Here is a 22,787-nt window from a genome sequence, read left to right on the forward strand (position 1 = left end):
AAAACATAACCAAATCATAAGCTAGAAGGGTACAAAATGATATGTAAATATGCACCGATCAAATACCCCCAAACCTAGATTTTGCTAGTCCTCGAGCAAAACAAAAGGAAAACAAAGATAAAAACAAACAAGAAGTTAACTAGACCACTTTCGTAGGTAACTCGATTGCATTGAGCATATGCAACAAGCCTTTAAACCTCTAGGCATCCCTAGTAGGAGGAGTTGTGTCTCCTGAGGGTTTAACAGATACGATACCCACAAACGTTTTACTGACTCTGTAAAACAAGTTAATTAGAAAACTTAAAAGATTGTTAGTCCTTAAGCAAAAGAAAAAACAAAAACAAAAAAAAATAATTACATTAACAAAAACAAAACAAAAAAAACAAAACAAAACAAAACAAAACAAAAAAAATTACAAAAATAAAAAGAACTCAAAACAATCTTTCCGAACATTTTCTGAAGAGAAATGACTCATGCACATGACTCAAAAGTTTTAACAACAAAAGCTCAATTTTAAACATTATTCACAAAGCGGCAAAGTTCAAAACATAATATGCTGAAGAGAAACCACAGATGCAGCCATGTCAAAGGAAATTTTTTTAACTCTCCCAACAACATTCCATAGATATTGCATATGGCATATCTTGAATAAGTTTATGGAGAAACCCGGCATTGGGGAATGTTTTTCGGAAATGTGCAAATGCATATGGGGTATGGACACGAAAGAAGAATTTGATGCGAAATGGGATGAAATCGTCACAAGCAATGGGCTGAAAGACCATCCGTGGTTGAGCTTGATTCATGCTTTGCGGGAGAATTGGGTTCCATCATATGTAAAACATGTGTTTTCGGTTGGGATGTCAAGTAGTCAACGGGCTGAAAGCTGTCATGCATTTTTCAAACAATATATTAACCGGAAAAACACATTGATGGAATTCATTGTACGTTTTGAAAGAGCTCTTGGTTCACAGAGGCGCAAGGAGTTAATGGCTGATCATGTTGATACCAATGAAAAACCTCCACTGCCATTTCGAACACCAATGCAACATCAAATGGCACGCATTTACACTCGGGAAATTCTTGAAATGTTTGAGAGGGAAGACTTTCGAAGCCTTTTATGCTTGTTCGAACTTGTAGAGCAAGATGAGACCCAGTGCAGGTACAAAGTAAGTGAGTGGGTAAATCCGGGGGTGACACGGATGAAGGAGCTTGTGCATGATAAAGATGCCGATAAAGCTTATTGCAACTGCAAAGGATTTGAATTTTGGGGTATTCCGTGCCGACACATCCTAGCATTTTTAAGAATGAAGCAGGTGGAGCACTTGCCAGACAATTACATAGTGAAACGATGGCTTCAAAGTGCAAAGTGCGGTGTAGTATATGATAAGAATGACAAAGAAGTTAAAGATTGCGTGGACGGTTTGGTTTTGGTTAAGAGATCGAAACTTGGCAAAGTTGCAGGTGAGTTGATAGATTCTGCTTTGTTGTGTGATGAAGGTTTTGAGTTGCTGGAAAATTCATTTGACGACATTCGTGGGAAGCTTACAAGGTTGTTGTCATCAAGAGCTCGTGTTGAAGAAGAACCCAATGGAGAGGTCGGAACTAGTTCTTCCCAAGTCAGAATGAAGGATCCCCATCGAGTAAAAGCAAAAGGGTGTGCGAGAAGAGTGAAAGGACAAAAAGAGAAGGCAGCGGAAGGACATAAACGGCGGTGCAGTAAACGTAGGAAGACTGATCATGATAGACGGAGTTGTCCAAAACTTGTGAGCGGGTAAGTGAATATGTAATTGTCTGGCTTTGAATTTTATACAAGAAATGCTGTTGACTTGTTTCTTTGTTTCGATGTTGCAGCTCTTCATCTTCCGACGCAGAAGTTGGTGCTGCAGTTGATGAGAATTTGCAGCCTAGTCAGAGCACGCAGGACAGGGAACCTACTATGACAGAGTCATTTCTGCAAGAGTTTGATTTCCTTTACGGTTCCGGAGTTTGAATATTTGTTGATACCAATTTGCATCTTTTTGGAAACCATCTGGAACCGTTAGTGAATCTTATGTAAGTGCCTCATGTTGATACTGAACTAAGGTATGTGAAAAGCAACAGTGAAACCGCCCAAAAACAAAGTAACTTTTGTATTCGATAATTATTAAGTGTCACACATGTATCGCATGACTTACATTCGACCCCCTGGAAAAATAAAATAAAAAAAAGTAAATTAAAGTCAACAATAAGTTATTTGAAAAGCCACTTAGTTATCAACATCAGAGTCATCACTTGACTCAAAGCGGCCACGTTCCTCTCAATCTAGAATGCGTTTGTCATTGTAGCAATCCTCGCACCACTCTGGGGGTAATGCAAACAATGGGAGATGGGGGCTTTGGGGGAGAAGGGGTCGGGGACCGATAGTATTGAACATTGTCTGGACCTACCTTGAATAGATCCCTGCACGTCCCACAAGGATGGTTGTGAACGTCACCCTGCTTGCAATAATTATGCGCAACTTGAACTTTCGGATCCATCTTTGGTTGAAGGTGGATGTCCATCCTGGGGCTTTGGTGTTTTCAGAACGTGGAGCCAGTGTTTGAAAGGATTCGTTTGGGATTCATGCAATGTGGATAACGTTTTATACACCTTTGCAATGGTTGCAAGGAAAATGAAATATGTAGGTAAGGGAATCTTAAAACCATCACGGTGTGTCAGCAAGGGAATCTTGAAACCATCACTATGTGCCAGTAATGTGTCAAAGAACCGAATATCTGTGTCACATAATCTTGAAAAAATTTATCGACCCACCGACAATTTTTGAAACCCAAAATTTGAGCACTATTAGTAACTGAACTCTACTAATCCAGTAGTTAGTGATGGAAGAAATAAGATTGAACTCTGGTAAGAACATAGAACCCAAGGTTGTGATAGCAGATTTAAACCCGAATAAGCTGCACGTAAGTCAGATCGAGCATAAACATGTAAACACAAACCCAGATCTGGCATTAACAAAAAACAAACAAGTGAATAACGATTGCCTAGCGATTGATATGGCTACCAGCCGTCATTATCGTTGGCTTTTGCTGGTTGGTGGCCTAGCTCTGGTGGGTGTACACCGCCGTAGATGATTTGCTGTGTAGCAGACGGAGTTATGGCGTCCCAGTCAATATGTTTGTGGACATCTGCAGCGAAATGTCGGAATTGCTCAAAACCTTCGTTGAAAGCCACAGACATTGCCTGCCCATGCTTGTCGCCTCCTTTGTGGATGCCCAAAGATTCGTACGTAGCATCGTCCATGTTCATTTGTAAATCCTCTACTTTGTGCTTTCTTCTTTGGCCAAGAATTCTGTGCTTCTCTTTTCTGTAACGCGCTTTGTTCACTTGGCGCGTCAAATACGCCAACTTCTGCTCAGCTCCGACACACTTTTGAGTCCAATAATGGACCAAGGAGGAGTTGTGTTCCAGTTTGTTCTTCATATCATTTATTTCCACAGCAAGATCATCGGAGTCGCCCTCGCTTGCCGAGGAGGTTGGAAGTGGCAGCGGTGGTAGAGGGGACCTTGGATAATCGGGGGCATATTCCCATGACCCATCGGAGTCCCCCTGATTTGCATTGCCGTCTGAACTGGTTGACATGTTGACAAATCTTCAGTTTCTTCAGATTGGGGGATTCGTTGTATGCACAAAACACAACTCCAAAGAAGAGTCATGAAGAAAACAAGATGTTGATGTACGACAATGAGTATCCCATAGCCATACGACACCGTTTATATATGATGTCCTGGAGTATTCCGCAGTTTGTTTTATCTGTTTTCCCCATCTGTCACATCAGTTTTGTTTTTTTGTTCAGTAATGAGAGTATTTGATTTAGGTTGAATTCGGATTAAAGCCTCGTATTAATCACAGATAGCATACACATGAATTTTGAATTTTCAACTTTCAATGAGGTGGTAGCATTTGTCGAATTATTATCCCGATGTTTGCAAAGGAAGGGTGAGAGAATGGTAAAAACTCATATTACCATTTTAGGAACAACAACTCCTGTGAGGGAGATCCAATCAATGCTAAAAACTATCCCATTCCTTTTAGGCATTTTCTAAAGAGAAATTACATATGTTGACAGAAAATAATGTAAACATACTTCAATTAAAGCATACCCATTTAGCTTTACAAAAGTACGCATAATAAACCAAAAGCAGTTTCCCATATTTTTCACTCGCTCTTTCTTCACGTCTTACAGCTTGGATACATACAAGATACCATCTGAAGTGTCCAAAGCAAAATGGTTACACCTTCAGGAGCGCACACAAACTTGGAACAAAAGCAGCCAAAATGAACGTTTATGCATTTTTTCCAAACAAACTTACTGAAAATAACAAAAATAAACGTTGTCCAGCGACGGTTTACTCCATGGTGATTCCGTCCCAGTTGTAGCTTGGGACAACACATTTTGCATACTCTCGGAACAGGTCAAATCCTTTACGTGCTTCTGCTTCCCTCATTTGCACTGCCTCATTCGACCCCCTGAACCTTCGACAACCTTTTCCTTTCGCAAGCCTAACCCTCAGTTTCATTAGTTTGACTAATCGAAGGTGTAATTTCGCTTGACTTTTCCCCTTCCCCAATGTTTCTTCATACCATCTTAGACGTATCTTCTGACGTTTTATTTCAGTCTTCAACGCATTGTACCGCATCTGGCCGATATGGCCTGCATCATCGTGGTCGTCAGATGAAAAGTTGATGGATTTCGCAGGTCCTACAGGAACATCTTTAGCATTCTTATTCTTGTGTGGCACAATTTACAGTTTATGGGTTTAGGGTTCAGGGTTTATGCTTAATGATTAATTCATTATAGTAGATTTGCAAACACTTCATCATATTTTATAGCTATTCGGATTAGAAAATTAAAAAATATATACTTGAAAAGCCAAAACAGAACACAATTTATAAATATATACTTGAAATAGCTGGAAGATTTCCAGACGCAAAAAGTTTCTTACTTCTTCATCACTTGAACTGCCAAATTTAGAAATGATAGAACTAACAACAGTAGGAGGATCTTTTTAATGCCCTTCACTATACGGATGACTTCAGCATATGCATTAAGTTCCTTCACATCCAGCTGGTTTTCAATTTGAGATTCAGTTGGCATGTTGCCTCCAGTCACCCATTCATAGCCACTACACCTTGTAGCTCCCTAAAAAAACATAAGAAAGTTATATTTTTCATTTTCGGATTACAATGTCAGACCCAATTCTTCTACTCTGTAAAAGTTTTCATTGGCTTAGGCAATGGCCGATCTGAGTTAGTGTTATTGGCTTAGGGAAGATAATACTTACATATGTTGTGAAGCACTTCCAATACAGTCTGCCCATATTCCTTTTAGATTTGGAAATTAGCATAACCATCTCAACATTGCAGTGCCGACACCTCTTTCCTTGAGTGTTTGTTGAAGAATTCGACATGGCTTTGCCCAGAAGGGAAAATGAAGATAACAGAAGATGACAACCTTGCCAAAAATTTGCTCAAAACCCCCAATTAATTTTCCTTAAAAGCTGAAAAGGAATTGTAATTTATTTTTTGGGGAGAACTAATATGGAGTTTCAAGTTTGAATTGTCCTGTTTTGGTCGTAACAATCCGTGTCTGTGAGCAGCAAATTCAAAATTTGCAGGAATGTTTTTTTTTTGTTAACCCTAACCCATGAGCGGGAAAGAAAAACATTGCTTTAATATTTTTTTAACCCTAAGCACTCGACAGTAAACCCTAAACCGTAGGCGGCAAACCCCTACACCCTTGAAGTCGTTTAAAAATCGAATATTTCAGTGGAAACGATCACAAAATAGTAAAACTGGCGAGTGGCGGCATGTGAATGCGCCGCGTGGCGGTCAGGCTTGCAGCTCCCCACTCCAGCGCCTCCACTTGGCATTTCTTGTATATTTTATTCAGTTTTTTTCCCAAAAATCGTTACAAATGCAGGAAAATTAAGGAAAAAATTGGAAAATTTCCTAACCTGTGTGTGGGGATGAATACTTCATACGGAAAGTACAAACCCTAGTTTAGGAGCGAGTGAAAAATAAAATTTGGGAACCAACCCTACATTCGGATGATGCAAATGAAAACCCTAATACACTTTGTAAACCCCACACTCTCATATGTTCGATCACATTAATCCCGTATCCAAATTTGTTTGTCCTGCCCTTTTTCCGGATATGCCATCGAAGGAAATCTCGTCCCGATCGCTGAGGAATTTTTCGGGATTTTTTCACCGTCAATTTCGATTTTTATTTGAATATTTAAGTGGAAACGATTAAAAAATATAAAAACTGGCGTGTGGCGGCATGGGAGCGCGCCGCGTGGCGGTCAGGCTTGCAGCTCCCCATTGCAGCGCCTCCACTTGGCATTTCTTGTATATTTTATTCAGTTTTTTTCCCAAAAATCGTTACAAATGCAGGAAAATTAAGGAAAAAATTGGAAAATTTCCTAACTGTGTGTGGGGATGAATACTTCATACGGAAAGTACAAACCCTGGTTTAGGAGCGAGTGAAAAATAAAATTTGGGAACCAACCCTACATTCGGATGATGCAAATGAAAACCCTAATACACTTTGTAAACCCCACACTCTCATATGTTCGATCACATTAATCCCGTATCCAAATTTGTTTGTCTTGCCCTTTTTTCGGATATGCCATCGAAGGAAATCTCGTCCCGATCGCTGAGGAATTTTTCGGGATTTTTTCACCGTCAATTTCGATTTTTAATTGAATATTTAAGTGGAAACGATTAAAAAATATAAAAACTGGCGTGTGGCGGCATGGGAGCACGCCGCGTGGCGGTCAGGCTTGCAGCTCCCCACTCCAGCGCCTCCACTTGGCATTTCTTGTATATTTTATTCAGTTTTTTTTTTCCCAAAAGTCGTTACAAATGCAGGAAAATTAAGGAAAAAATTGGGAAATTTCCTAACTATGTGTGGGGATGAATACTTCGTCAGGAGTTTTGGGTTAATATTTGGCAAAATGTTTTTTTTGTGAAAATTGATATGTAATTCTTGATGTGAAACTTAAGGGATTTCTGTACTATGGGATTCAATATTTTTTTTGTTTGGTGCAGAAATCCTAAAATTTGCTGGACAAATTCGAAAATAAGGGGGAAATGTCGTAGATGGTTATAATCAAATTGGGAAAAACCCTCCACTTAATTCGTAGATCCACATTGCGATATTTAAATAATTATGTTAGTGAAAAAGGATTACCGGATGACTTAATTACACTTCTGTTTTGTTGCAAATATAGTTTCAAATGCAGGACAAATCAGAAAATTAGGGGGATTTGTTTGGGGTATTTATGTGATCATCAGAGTATCTTAGAAGATCAAGGATGTGTCAGACATCCACTTGTCAACGAAGTGACTGAAAGGATAATCCCTTTTCGGGTTGACAACACGCAACCTCCCTGCCATATGCCTGTCTGTCATCTTTAACGAATGACTGTTTGGGGGATATGAACCAGCAATTCCCCATTTTGAGACTACTTACTGAAACGATATAGGACCCAAAACTATAAACAGACTTCATATAAAAACAATACAAAGACTGTTTGGGGGATATGAACCAGCAATTCCCCATTTGAGACTACTTACTGAAACGATATAGGACCCAAAACCATAAACAAACTTCAAATAAAAACAATACAAAGTTCACACAGTTTCACCTTTACATAAAAACACTAAAAACCAAAACAACAATTTATTAATAAAACACCTATCATACCATGTATATAGACTTATATATCAAACGCAGTCATCAAGTAGAGTTCGTGCTGGATGCAGTACAGCTCCCTCTTCCATTTGTAGGGTTCACAGCAGTTCCAAGCATGTACGTTGCCCTAGTCGTCGGCTCTGCGGTCCCCGAACTGATACCCTCACAGTAAATGCAATCTTGAAAAAAATCTTGGTCTGCAGTAAACTTTTCAACCAGAGGAGGAGTTTTGGTGCCAGACATTGTATACTGACCTAGTCGCAAGCTTATTGAATCCCTGCAAGCTTGCATGTTCAGTTTCTTCGTTTTGCTGAGATGGCACAAAAACTCCATCGCATTCTCCTTGCCTCGCTAGGGTTCAACAACCCTAGCAAGCCAACAAGGTAGGAGGCTTCCTCATGCCCTGCCATAGCCACCACCCGCAGGTTCATCATACCCTCATCATCTTTCAATAGGAAGAAGTCATGAATAGCTTCTCTGTAAATCATTTCTGGATTGTTATGTTCTTTGCACTTTTACAAGAACTCAACAATTTTGCCTTCCTCACTTGGGTACCAGTCCTGATGCTACTGGTACTTATCCACTGACACCGTTGTCCAAACCTCAGGATCGTTGAACATTTCTTTAAATAACTTGCAGGTTGCCGCCATGTTGTACAGATCTTCAGAGGACTGCTTTGCAACCACGAGCAGCACCTTACCATGCCAAATGTGGAATGTCCATCTTGGTTGTTAGAGAAGAGGGACTGAAAAGGGTCTGTGGAGAAGAGGGACTGAAAAGGGTCTGTGGAGAAGAGGACTAAAAAGGGTCTGTGGAGAAGAGGGACTGAAAATGGTCTGTGGAGGTTTTAATAATCAAGGTGTCATTTGGGGACGAAGAAGGAAGTGCCGCATATAAACCCAACCGGCGTGACCCACTTGACAATGGATGAAGACAAGGGTTTAGTTCAGTTTATATTATATTATTCGTTTCCCAAGCATTGTGACTGAAACGACAATTGACAGTTATCGCCGAAGCTGGAGGACTCAATTGGTTTCGCGCGCTCCCATATTGAGAGCATTTATGATACCAGTTGTCACCGGCAGCAGTCACAAAATTATAAATGCTTTTTGTCATAATTATTATGCTAAAATCACATCACCACTTATGAAGCAAATGACTTAGTTACATTTGAACATGACCAAGTAATCAGTTTCATTTTGCCAACCTTGAAACTAAATATCAACGCACCATTAACCGTAAAGTAAATGATCACAGTGTATATGATACTAATAATGCAAAAATGACATCAGAACGAGTGAAGGTAACTTGCATTTTAACATTAACAACTAAGCAGTTGCTTCTTGCCAAATGTGGAACTAAATATGAACGCGTATCACCAGTACAGAAAAAGAAAACTGTGTTTATGATACTGATAATGCAAATATGACAGCACACGTTCTCAAGGTAACTTACATTTCAACCACGCCGCGCGAACCCTTAAATCTCTGCAAATATGATACTTAATTTGTCTGATTATCACCTGTAAAGAAAATGAAACTAGTGTATCTGATACTAATAATGTAAATATGACATCACCACGAAAAGTAGGTATCGAAAGTGGCCGCTCCCCAGTCAAAGTGAACAAATTAATTTTGGCGGGTAAAATTAGTAAGGGGATTGCTGTATAAATAACAAAGTGATATATTTAACCTCACATTGCACCACCAGTTGGTCCAAACAACCCTCAACTCACCATGGGGTCACCTACGAAAATTCCCCCCATATTGATGGGAATCGGGGTCCGGACATAGGTCACCAACCACACACACGACACGAGCACCGAAATCTAGGGCTAGTGCAAGCTCACATATATCGTAGCAAATCCATGCCACAAATAAACTATTTCATTCATCATCAACATAAACTACCCTACAACTATTACATTAGCCTTATTATAGGCTTTACAAGACTTGGGCACCAACGCGACTTGATCCAAAAGTAAACTCATTAATTATAAAATCACACATAAATAATAAAAGATATCCTAAAACTACCTAAATAAGAAAATAACAATATATCATGAAATAACTAATTAAATGGTACCTAAACCACATTTGAAAACACAGTGTGGCACCATTTACGGTTTATGGTTCAGCATAGTATCAACAACATGTGTTGACAGTTGCGTACAGGTTGTATTTGAACCCACTAAAAATAACTTATTCTTTAATTTTAAGTCAAAAGGGGGAGTTGCATCATAAACAAGAGTTTGTTCATTGGGAAAAATAACTTATGCTTCGTATCTAAATATTGGGAAAAATTAGTCTTATTTTCTCCTTTCAAATGACACACAGAATATTATTATTGTTATTTCCTTGGTCAAATTATATATTTCACACGAATAAGCAAACCTCATATTACCATTTTAGGAACAACAACTCCTGTGAGGGAGATCCAATCAATGCTAAAAACTATCCCATTCTTTTTAGGCATTTTCTAAAGAGAAATTAAATATGGTGACAGAAAATAATGTAAACATACTTCAATTAAAGCATACCCATTTAGCTTTACAAAAGTACTTATAATAAACCAAAAGCAGTTTCCCATATTTTTCACTCGCTCTTTCTTCACGTCTTACAGCTTGGATACATACAAGATACCATCTGAAGTGTCCAAAGCAAATGGTTACACCTTCAGAAGCGCACACAAACTTGGAACAAAAGCAGTCAAAATGAACGTTTACGCATTTTTTCCAAACAAACTTACTGAAAATAACGAAAATGAACGTTGTCCAGCGACGGTTTACTCCATGGTGATTCCGTCCCAGTTGTAGCTTGGGACAACACATTTTGCATACTCTCGGAACAAGTCAAATCCTTTACGTGCTTCTGCTTCCCTCATATGCACTGCCTCATTTGACCCCCGGAACCTTCGACAACCTTTTCCTCTCGCAAGCCTAACCCTCAGTTTCATTAGTTTGACTGATCGAAGGTGTAATTTCGCTTGACTTTTCCCCTTCCCCAATGTTTCTTCATACCATCTTAGACGTATCTTCTGATGTTTTATTTCAGTCTTCAACGCATCGTACCGCATCTGGCCGATACAGCTTGCATCATTGTGGTCCTCAGATGAAAAGTTGATGGATTTCGTAGGTCCTATAGGAACATCTTCAGTGTTCTTATTCTTGTGTGAGATATGGTCTGCATTTTTTGGTGAGTTGAGGGTTGTTTGGACCAACTGGTGGTGCAATGTGAGGTAGAATATATAACTTTGTTATTTATACAGCAGTCCGCTTACTAATTTTCCCGCCAAAATTAATTTGTTCACTTGGACTGGGGAGCCGCCACTTGAGATACCTAATTTCCGTGGTGATGTCATATTTGCATTATTAGTATCAGACACAGTTGTTTCATTTTCTTTACAGGTGAAAAGCAGACAAATCAAGTATCACATTTGCTTCAAAAGTGGTGATGTGATTTTAGCATAATAATTATGACGAAAAGCATTTATAATTTTGTGACTGCTGCCGGTGACAAATGGTATCATAAATGCTCTCAATATGGGAGTGCGCGAAACCAATTGAGTCCCTCCAGCTTCAGCGATAACTATCAATTGTCGTTTCAGTCACAGCGCTTGGGAAACGAATAATATAATATAAACTGATCTAAACCCTTGTCTTCGTCCATTGTCAAGTGGGTCACGCCGGTTGGGTTTATATGCGGCACTTCCTTCTTCGTCCCCAAACGACACCTTGATTATTAAAACCTCCACAGACCATTTTCAGTCCCTCTTCTCCACAGACCCTTTTTAGTCATCTTCTCCATAGACCCTTTTCAGTCCTCTTCTCCACAGACCCTTTTCAGTTCCTCTTCTCCAACAACCAAGATGGACATTCCACATTTGGCATGGTTTAAGGTGCTGCTCGTGGTTGCAAAGCAGTCCTCTGAAGATTTGTACAACATGGCGGCAACCTTCAAGTTGTTTAAATAAATGCTCAACAATCCTGAGGTTTGGACAACGGTGTCAGTGGATAAGTACCAGTGGCATCAGGACTGGTACCCAAGTGAGGAAGGCAAAATTGTTGAGTTCTTGCAAAAGTGCGAAGAACATAACAATCCAGAAATCATTTACAGAGAAGCTATTCAGGACTTCTTCCTGAAGAATGATGATGAGGCGCTGAAGAACCTGCGGGTGGCGGCTATGGCAGGGCATAAGGAAGCCTCCTACCTTGTTGGCTTGCTAGGGCTGTTGAACCCTAGCGAGGGCAAGGAGAATGCGATGGAGTTTTTGTGCCATCTCAGCAAAACGAAGAAGGCGTGCCAAAAAGTGTCGGCTGCGCAGATCTCACAGCCTGGGGTTCCGGGCCGAGGGGATGTGCCTTAATACGTAGCTTCCTGCTTTTGGATGCGGTGCGGTTGTGCGCGGGCGTGCCAGCACGGTCTACCGTGCGTCGAGATGTTGATGTGGATAGAATGGTCAAGTGGTGCGCCTGTTTGAATTCGTCTTCTAATTAAACGATTGTAGCCGAGAGAGGAACTGATCTTGGCTGTAAGGTTCACGGCCTGAGCTACAAGACTGTTTAGGGGTGGTGATGATGGTGGGTTTTGGGCGGTGCTCCGGCGCGCTGCTCAGTGAGCGGCGGTCGTATGATATATGGGGTGAATGAATGAGTAACAGAGATGGTGCTCCGGCGCCTTGAAAATCAAGGGTCGTATGATATATTGATGAATGTATTTTCCTTACAAACTAACACTACTCCTAGGAAAGCAAGTAAAGATATTGAAAGTGCATTACAGGAAAATATAATTTGCTCCGTGGGAGGCTTTTGTTCGGCGCATTTAATGCCCAAGCACGTCGTGCAGGCCATCATTGCCCAGACTTACGCGAGGCGTCGCTTCGTTTCGTCAGACAAAACGACGGCCTCTAGGCTTTCGACACGTCATCGTGCTTTTTGAGTATGCTGTCAGAACGTTACGTCTCTCGATTCTTATCACACGATCGTGGTTATTGTTCGGAATATTCACACCTGAAGCCACTTGGGCCATCTCATTGGCCTCATGGTTTTCGGCGCCTGGTACGTGGACAAAGGAAGTCCTCGAGAAATCGTTGGCCGTATTGAGGGCCGCTACGTAATACATAGTTAAATTCTCGCTTGTGCACTGGTATTCCCCGGTCAGTTGGTTAATTACCAGCTGAGCATCACCGTAGACCAAGACACGGGTCGCCTTCATTTCTTTCAGAATTTCGAGGGAGATGATGAGTGCCTCGTATTCGGCCTGATTATTGGTGCATTTGAAATCAAGCTGGAACGCAAATTGCCACCTTTATCCTTGAGGGGATTCGATCATGACTCCGGCTCCGGACCTGGCCTCGGTACTGGAGCCGTCAAAGTACATGGTCCAGTAGTTCTTCTCCATACGGGCCATGCCGATCTCGACCTCCAACTCCTCTTCCTGCCCCAGAGCCGGGTGGTGAGCCAAGAAATCGGCCAATGCCTGACCCTTGACCGACTTCTGAGCCACATATTGGAAGGTGAATTCGGACAACGCCATTGTCCATTTCCCAATTCGGCCGCGTATGATCGGCCGGGTGAGCATATATTTGATGAGATCGGTCTTGGAGATGATCTGAATGACCGAGGGGAGCATATAATGGCGCAACTTGGTAGCCGCGAAATAAAGCGCTAAGCATAGTTTCTCGATCGGCGAATAGTTTAGTTCGGCCATGTTAAGGGTACGGCTTAGGTAGTGCACTGCTTGCTCTCGTTCTGACTCGTTGTTTTGAGCCAGCAGACAGCCGATAGAGCTCTCCGAAGCCGAAATGTAAAGTCTCAAGGGTTTCCCTTTTTTCGGCAGCATAAGGACCGGTGGTTGAGATAAATATTTCTTGATGTCGTCGAGGGCCGCTTGATGTTCTGCTCCCCATACGAACCGTTCCGTGTCTTTCAGTTTGAGCAGAGGGGTCAACGACCGGATTTTCCCTGCCAAATTGGTTATGAACCGCCTTAAAAAGTTGACCTTACCGAGGAAGGACTGGAGCTCCTTCTTGGTCCTTGGCGGAGGGGCCGCCATAATGGCCGTAGCTTTATTTTTATCTACCTCGATTCCTCGTTGGTGAACTAAGAAACCGAGGAAATTCCCGGCGGTGACGCCGAAAGCACACTTCTTCGGGTTCATCTTTAGGCCGTGCGCTCCCATTCGGTTGAAAACCTGTCAGAGATGTCCTACGTGGTTGGCTTTGGATGGGGACTTTACAACCACGTCGTCGATGTAGACTTAAACGGTCCAGCCTATAAGGTCGTGGAAAATAAGGTTCATAGCTCACTGGTGTGTCGCGCCAGTATTCTTTAGGCCGAACGGCATGACCACCCACTCATAGGTTCCGATTGTGTCCGGGCATCGGAATGCCGTTTTGTGGACATCTTCCTCGGCTATGAAAATTTGGTTGTAACCAGCATGGCCGTCCATGAAAGACAGGAGTTCGTGCTTTGCGGCTCCGTCTACCAGGAGGTCTGACATAGGCATGGGGTACTCGTCCTTTGGGGTTGCAAGATTCAGATTTCTGTAATCGGTGCAAACCCTCAAGGCCCCGGTCTTCTTCAAAACTGGTACGATGTTGGCCAACCACTCAACGTATCGGGCCGTTCGGATGAAGCCAGCTTTAAGGAGTCGTTCAATTTCTTCCTTGACTTTAAGTTGCACTTCGGTCGAGAACCGCCTCAGCGATTGTTGGAAAGGCCTAAACCCCTCCTTGATTTTTAATTCGTGCTCAACCAAACTTCTCGGCAACCCAAGCATCTCATGGTAATCCCAAGCAAAACAATCCTTATATTCATGGAGCAAGCCGATAATCTCGGCCGCTAACTCAGGGTCCAAAAGCTGGCTTACAAAAAGAGGCCGTGGCTCGGCCTTCGATCTTACATTGATTTCTAATAAAGGGTCCTGGACCTCGGGGTAGTCATCCTCCATTTCGGCGGGCGCCGTTTCTAGGTCGTCAAACGTCAAAGCGTTCGTCTTGTCTGATTCATGGAGGAATTCGATCAGGTTGATTGGTGAGTTTGGCCGCAGGGATTCCTCCGCCCAATGTTCCAGCAGTCTTTCCAGCAGGTCGGTCACGGCCGCCGCTCCTTCTTTTTTAGTGGCTTTGTCTGTCATCTAAAGGCTGGTGAGGTCGATCAATACTTCGCGTGCCGAATCCTGTCGGACATTCTCGGCGCCTAACTCCAGTACTTTCTGGGCCGTTGTCCTGGTCGGTCGGCCGCTTGCATCGTGGCTGGTGAGGACAACCCATCCAACGTCGTCTTCGTAAATTCGTGCTTGCACAGCGTTGGTTTCGAAGGGTTTTTCGTCGGCCGGGTGTATGGACACCCTCTGGCCGTCCCAAAAGAAAAGTAGTTGGAAGAGGGAGGACGGTATGCATCCGGATTGGTGGATCCAGTCACGACCGAGCAATATATTGTAGTCCACACTGGATTCGACTACGTAGAAGGCTGTGACCCTTGTCTGGTCGGCCACGGTGATTTTTAACGGCAATACCCCGATGGTTTAAGATTTATCGTCGACAAAACTGCTCATGACCACGTCGTTGGGGATGAGGTCCTCCTTTGATTTGTCTAGCTTCCTCATCAGGGAATAGGGAAGGATATTGACCGTGGCCCCACAGTCGACGAAGACCTTGGACACGGGCACACCCTCTACATGAGCCGAAATATACAACGGCTTGAGATGTTGATATTTGTTCGGCTCGTCTCTGGGTATTACCTCGTTAAAAGCTACGGCCAACAATTCTTCCTTTGTCTTTGGCCTCTGATCTAGCTGCTCCTCGGCCATGTCATTATCCAAGCCGTTAGTCTGCCCTCTTGGGGCTGAGAACTCAGACGGTAGTACCAGGACCATGTTCATGCTGGCCTCCCGCGGCTCCTGCTGGTCTTCCTTACCAGCTTCCTCCTCGGCCTCATAGCCGTTCCCGGCGAGGGTTTTCTCCTCAACCATCCCGAGGATCTCATCGTATTCTTCATCGGATATTCCCAAGGTGGGGTCGTCTTTGGCCTCATGCCCAAAGAAAGGGTCACCGGGGCCCTCGATCACAGGCCTCGCAGTCCCGGGGATGTCGTCTGTGGATGCTTCGATCTTGGGGGGGTCCGAGCTCTCGACTTTCCCTTCGAGGGCTCGTCTAGCCTTGGCCAACGTATCCCTAGCTATTAAGTAGTCGTTCAGACGGCCTATCCGGGTCCTTTCCTCGGTCGTCAGACCAAAGATAGTGTCAGCCGGAATCACGGTGAAATACTGGCGGAGATACTCCAAGTCGCCCTTGCTGAAGGGGGCCTTAGCCTCCAATCCTGCTAGGTCGGGCTGGTATCCTGGCATCCCTCTCGCACTGGCTTCCCTGTTCGCCTGGTACACGGCCTTCATGGCGAGGTCGTATCCGTTGGTAATGAGGAGTCCCTCTGCCTTCGCGTTTTTGAAGGCCAACTCCACGATTTCACTGTTCTCAGGAGTCATGCCGTACAGGTCGGTGGCCGAATAGTCTTTATGGAATTCCAAGAGAAAGGACAAACCGTTGGCCGAGAAAGGGGGATCCCTTCCGTGGTAGACGTCGATGATGCGGTTGTCTGATTTCTCCAGGAGCACGGCATTTGGCTAGACCGAAACGGCTGCCGTTCTACGGGGGTTCTCGCCCTGCTTAGGGCGCCACGTCCTTGGAGGCTTGATGCTGGCTGTCCTTGTCGTAGAGGGGACAATCGGTGGTGATGACGGCCCGTCTGTAGTCGCTATTTTCTTCTGGCGCTTGGAACTCTCGGCCTGGGTCGTCTGTATCCTGGCTTGCTGGGCCTACCTCTGCATCCTTCCCAGCTGGGTTTTTATCAATGGTTCGGCCCTGCCCCCAGGTCGTGCATGGTACCAACGGTCATCCCGCATGACCGGTGGTTTGAAAGTTTTTACTGGCCTAGGGGGGCCTCGTCTTCGTAGCCCATCGGGATACTGGGGGTCTGTGCTCCCAGTCGGTTGAAAACAGCCCTGTTGGCAATCCGAGGATTGCTCTGACCACCGAATTTCTTCGCGATCGGTTGAGATGGCTCAGTGGCCTTCCTCTTGTTCTCCTGTAGCCTGGGCTGACCGACCTCACACCTGCATCGCTCACAAAGTGTCTGCCGTGCAAATCTCACGGCCTGAAGTTCCAGGCCGAGGGGATGTGCGTTAACACGGGGTTTCCTACTTTTGGGTGCGGTGCGGTTGTGCGCGGGCGTGCCAGCACGGTCTACCGTGCGTTGATGTTTTGATAAGTGTTGGATGGATGAGTGGTGCGCCTGTTTGATCTGTCTTCTTAGTCAAACGATTGTAGCCGAGAGAGGAACTGGTCTCGGCTGTTAGGTTCACGGCCTGAACTACAAGGCCGTTGAGTGATGGTGTTGGTGGTGGGTTTTGGGCGGTGCTCCGGCGCGCTGCTCAGGGAGCGACGGTCGTGTGATATATGGGGTGAGTGAATGAACGATAAGGGTGGTGCTCCGGCGCGCTGCTCAGGGAGCGACGGTCGTGTGATATATGGGGTGAGTGAATGAACGATAAGGGTGGTGCTCCGGCGCCTTGAAAATCAAGGGTCGTATGATATATTGATGAATGGATTTTCCTTACAATCTACCACTACTCCTAGGAAAGCAAGTAAAGATATTGAAAGTGCATTACAGAAAAAAATAAGTTGCTCCGTGGGAGGCTTTGTTTTGGTGTTGAACCCTTTGAATGTAGCTTGAGTCTTGTATTTATAGGAAGAGTCCCTGGATGAGTAATCGAGGCTGAATTTACGCATAGTGGAGTCTGATTAGCGCAAGTGGGCAGTCCAATCGACATTTGGGATCGTGAAGTATGGTGGTGAGACCCCAGAAATCCCGGTGAATCTCGGCCGCCACTCTTGATCGTGGGGTTCTGAGCCTCTGGCCGTGGAGACGCATTTATGGCATGGATAGCTGGTGAACCAATATCTCAGGCTGTCAGAATTCTTGTGAGAATGTCCACGTCTAATCACTCTGATCCTCATCACCAAATCCTGACTTCAGTCACTTCCCACCTTTCCTCATGCATTAAATGCTTCTTTGTGGCCAATGGGTTTGCTGCATTAAACAAGCACTACTTCATTAAATGAAGCCTAGGACCCTGCTGTCACGTGATGATTTGCCTTTAATGCCTTGGCCGCAATTTTGTTCGGCCTCTTGTATTTTTAGGAAGGCGAAATACCCTGGCGAAACGCTGCGTTTCATCTTCTGCGAACAAGTGCCAGGGCCGAGAGAAAGGGCTCCTTCGGCCAACTTATGGCCGTGATTCATTAGGCACAAACACAAAGCACTGGCTCTGATTCGGCCGATGGTTCCTTCTCCTTCGCCGGCCGACGAATTTCCCTATATTCAGCTCGGAGTTGGGCGTCGACCATGTTGACGACAGGTGGAGGGAATGGCTTGGAGTCAACCTGCATGGCCGCCTTCTCTTGGAACTGGAGCTTCTTTTCGTCTATCAACTTCTGGATGATGTCTCGCAGGACAACGCAGTTGTTGGTGTTGTGAGACCAAGAACTATGGTATTTGCAAAATGTCTTCCCTTTGAGCTCGTCGGGCTTCGGAATTTTATGGCCGAATGACAACTTGACCTTTTTTTCGGCCAATAGCAGGTCAAAAATAGCTTCGGCCCTTGTTAAGTCAAAAGTGTAGGCCTTCGTTTCCCGAGTTGCAAACTTGGCGTCGGGAATTTTTGTACGGCTATTGTCGGCCTTGATAAGTCCTTTGCAGACGAATGGTTTGTCTATGCTGACTTCGGCTAAACTCATCTCTACTTCGTCGCTCTCGGCCTCTGCGAAGCCGTCTGCTTCGGCATAGCTGACAATGGGATTCCTGTAGTAAGTCCCTTTTGAAGCCGTCTTCTTCTGCATCTCTTCCTTCAACAAGGACGCGTACCTGTCCACCTTGTTGATCAAGTCATGCATATCTCGGAATTCGATCCCCTGGAATTTTTTCCAGTACTCGAACTCCAACCCCTCTTTGGCCATCTTGAATAATTCCCTCTCCGGTAGGTTTGTGCGGCACCAGTTCCTGCATGTTTTGAACCGCTGCAAGTAGTCGCGAGGTGATTCGTCTGACGCCTGGCTCATCCTTGCTAGCTCGGCGACCGTTATTTCTCGGTTGGTCTGATAGAAATGTTCGTGGAATATCCTTTCCATATAAGACCAATCCCTTACCGAATTCGGCGGAAGGTTTATGAACCATGAGAACGCTGCGCCGGTCAGAGAGTGAACAAATAAACGGAGCTTCTGTGCGTCTGAATCGGCCTCTCCACACTAGGCCGTGAAGCGGCCTATGTGTTCAATGGAGGAGGTCTGGCCATCCCCGGAGAAAAGCATGAATTCAGGCAATCGATAGTTCCGGGAAAGAGGGGTTCGGTCAATTTCCGGCGGGTACGGCTTTGTATACCTTGGCGCTTCCGGTCGCCTCTGAGTGAGGCCGTCCTCGATCATTCGCCGGACATCTTCGAATCGGAGCCTTGAGGGGGTGCTTCTTGCTGGGCCGCATACGGCCACGGGACCTGCTGCACATCATTCTACGGCCTTATCTGCTGGGCCATTTGAACAGGGGGCTCGGCTAGTACGGCCGAGCTGGCTGGCGCCAGGTGAGCGCCATGGGTTTGGCCAGGGTGCGTGTATGCTACCGTCGGAATGGCCGAACCGTAATGAAGGTGGGAGCCCAACGGGAATAACGACGCCTGCAATGGGGGTGAAACGGTCGGATTGCTCTGACCGTACTATTGTGATGGAGCAGCGGTCGCGCTGCTTGGGCCAGGATGGGTCTGGACGGCCGCAGTGTGAACTGGGCCGAGCTGCTGAACCGCAGAATGCGTGGGACTGGTTTGTCCCAAGGATACGGCCAAAGCGTGGAGTGGGCCGTATGCTGTCTCTGCCGGGTAGGTTGGTCCGGGGCTCGCCCATGTGGGCTGGGACTGCCCCTAGCTATTCGCCGGTGGCAGCGAATGCTGACTGTAACCTGACGCTTGGGTTCGGGCAGAGATGCCGACGCTGCTGCTTTCGCCGTAGGGCTCGATCCTTTCAACGCTCTTGGCCTCTCTGTCCTGCTCTAGGAGGTGTTGCGGGCGAGGTCGCCGGCGTCCTCTCCTGGAAAAGCGTCCGTAGTTCCGAGGAAAATCTGTCCATCGCGGCCATAAAGGATGTCTCTATCCTGTGGGCCTGCTTAGACATCAAATCCTCCACCACGGCCTGCTCTTGCATGGACTCAGCCGTGCGATCCGTCGTCGTTGGGACGCTGGCCGAGATTCTAACCGCGTGTTCGGTCTCGGTGACAGTGATTGGTGATGTGGACTCAGGAGTCTCAGAAGTCATTTCGACCGCTTTGTTTTTGAGCTTTGCCTGTGCCCTAGTTTCCACCACGAGTTTTTGACAAGTATCCCACTGGGCGTGCCAAAAGTGTCGGCTGCGCAGATCTCACGGCCTGGGGTTCCGGGCCGAGGGGATGTGCGTTAACACATGGCTTCCTGCTTTTGGATGCGGTGCGGTTGTGCGCGAGCGTGCCAGCACGGTCTACCGTGCGTCGAGATGTTGATGTGGATAGAATGGTCAAGTGGTGCGCCTGTTTGAACTCGTCTTCTAATCAAACGATTGTAGGCGAGAGATGAACTGATCTCGGCTGTAAGGTTCACGGCCTGAGCTATAAGGCCGTTTAGGGGTGGTGATGATGGTGGGTTTTGGGCGGTGCTCCGGCGCGCTGTTCAGTGAGCGGCGGTTGTATGATATATGGGGTGAATGAATGAGTAATAGATATGGTGCTCCGGCGTCTTGAAAATCAAGGGTCGTATGATATATTGATAAATGGATTTTCCTTACAAACTAACACTACTCCTAGGAAAGCAAGTAAAGATATAGAAAGGAAGAGTTCTTGGAGGAGTAATCGAGGCTAAAAATCTGCATGGTGGAGGCTGATTAGAGCAAGTGGGTAGTCCAATCGACATTTGGGATTGTGAAGTATGGTGGTGTGACCCCATAAATCCCGGTGAATCTCAGCCGCCGCCCTGATCGTGGGTTCTGCGCTTCTGGCCGTGGAGAAGCATTTATTGTTTCTGATAGTTGGTGACCCAATCTCTCAAACTGCAAGAATTCTTGTGAGAATGTCTGCGTCTAATCACTCTGATTCCTGTCACCAAATCCTGACTTCAATCACTTCCCACCTTCCCTCGTGCATTAAATGCTTATTCGTGGTCAGTGGATTTGCTACCATAAACAGAGGCATTGCTTCATTAAATGAAGCGTTGGACCCTGCTGCCACTTGATGATCTGACCTTAGTGCCTTTGGCCGTGATTTTGTTCGGCTTCGGCCTCGGCCTATAATCAAGGCCGAGATGATCATGCCTTCACAACTTTTCCTTTGCTTTTTAGGAAGGCCAGACATCTTGGCGAAACGCCGCGTTTTAGCCTCACGAGCAAGTGTTAGGGCCGAGAAAAGGGGCTCCGTGATTTATTAGGCACAAACAGCACCGTGACTCTTCCTATGCTTCAAAAGTTTACTGCAGACAAATGATTTTTACAAGACTACATTCACTGTGAGGGTAATCGGGAGTGGTATCAGTTATGGGCCCGCTGGGGCGACGACTGGCACAACGTAGATGCTTGGAACTGCTGTGAACCCTGCAAATGGAAGAGGGAGCTGTTCTGCATGCGCGAACTCCAGTTGATGACTGGGTGGGTTTAAGGTCTATATACATGGTATGATAGGTGATTTATTAATAAATTGTTGTTTTGGTTTTTAGTGTTTTGATGTAAAGGTGAAACTGTGTGAACTTTGTATTGTTTTTATTTGAAGTATGTTTATGGTTTTGGGTCCTATATCGTTTCAGTAAGTGGTCTCACATGTGGAATTGCTGGTTCATATCCTCCAAACAGTCATTCGTTAAAGATGACAGACAGGCATATGGCAGGGAGGTTGCGTGTTGTCAACCCGAAAAGGGATTATCCTTTCAGTCACTTCGTTGACAAGTGGATGTCTGACACATCCTTGATCTTCTAAGATACTCTGATGATCTCATAAATACCCCAAAAAAATCCCCCTAATTTCCTGATTTGTCCTGCATTTGAAACTATATTTGCAACAAAACAGAAGTGTAATTAAGTCATCCGGTAATCCCTTTTCACTAACATAATTATTTAAATATCTTTCAATGTGGATCTACGAATGAAGTGGAGGGTTTTTCCCAATTTGATTATAACCATCTACGACATTTCCCCATTATTTTCGAATTTGTCCAGCAATTTTTAGGATTTCTGCACCAAACAAAAAAAAATTGAATCCCATAGTACGAAAATCCCTTTTCACAAACATAAAGAATTACATATCAATTTCCACAAAAAACATTTTGCCAACTATTAACCCAAAACTCCTGACGAAGTATTCATCCCTACACAGAGTTAGGAAATTTCCCAATTTTTTCCATAATTTTCATGCATTTTTAACGATTTTTGGGAAAAAAAAACTGAATAAAATATACAAGAAATGCCAAGTGGAGGCGCTGGAGTGGGGAGCTGCAAGCATGACCGCCACGCGGCGCGCTCCCATGCCGCCACACGCCAGTTAATATATTTTTTAATCGTTTCCACTTAAATATTCAATTAAAAATCGAAATTGATGGTGAAAAAATCCCGAAAAATTCCTCAGCGATCGGGACGAGATTTCCTTCGATGACATATCCGGAAAAAGGGCAGGGCAAATAAATTTGGATATGGGATTAATGTGATCGAACATATGAGAGTGTGGAGTTTACAAAGTGTATTAGGGTTTTCATTTGCATCATCTGAATGTAGGGTTGGTTCCCAAATTTTATTTTTCACTCGCTCCTAAACCAGGGTTTGTACTTTCCGTATGATGTATTCATCCCTAGACACAGTTAGGAAATTTCCCAATTTTTTCCTTAATTTTCCTGCAATTTTAACGATTTTTCGGAAAAAAAACTAAATAAAATATACAAGAAATGCCAAGTGGAGGCGCTGGAGTGGGGAGTTGCAAGCCTGACTGCCACGCGGCGCATTCC

General features: G+C 44.7%; 2 protein-coding genes across 2 annotated transcripts; both read left to right on the top strand.

Annotated features, from left to right (window-relative positions):
- The first annotated feature begins 692 nt into the window (after positions 1–692).
- LOC148297764 (protein FAR-RED IMPAIRED RESPONSE 1-like) lies at positions 693–1,990 on the top strand. Its single transcript, XM_088248166.1, has 2 exons — positions 693–1,771; positions 1,852–1,990. Exons 1-2 carry the CDS (start codon positions 693–695, stop codon positions 1,988–1,990), a joined length of 1,218 nt encoding a protein of 405 aa, XP_088104292.1.
- Positions 1,991–11,709: 9,719 nt separating this feature from the next.
- LOC110770167 (uncharacterized) lies at positions 11,710–12,102 on the top strand. Its single transcript, XM_021974252.2, has one exon. It carries the CDS (start codon positions 11,710–11,712, stop codon positions 12,100–12,102), a length of 393 nt encoding a protein of 130 aa, XP_021829944.2.
- Positions 12,103–22,787: the final 10,685 nt, after the last annotated feature.

The sequence above is a fragment of the Prunus avium genome, chromosome 1 (genome assembly GCF_965620075.1).
Source record: "Prunus avium chromosome 1, drPruAviu1.hap1.1, whole genome shotgun sequence".
Lineage (NCBI taxonomy): Eukaryota > Viridiplantae > Streptophyta > Magnoliopsida > Rosales > Rosaceae > Prunus > Prunus avium.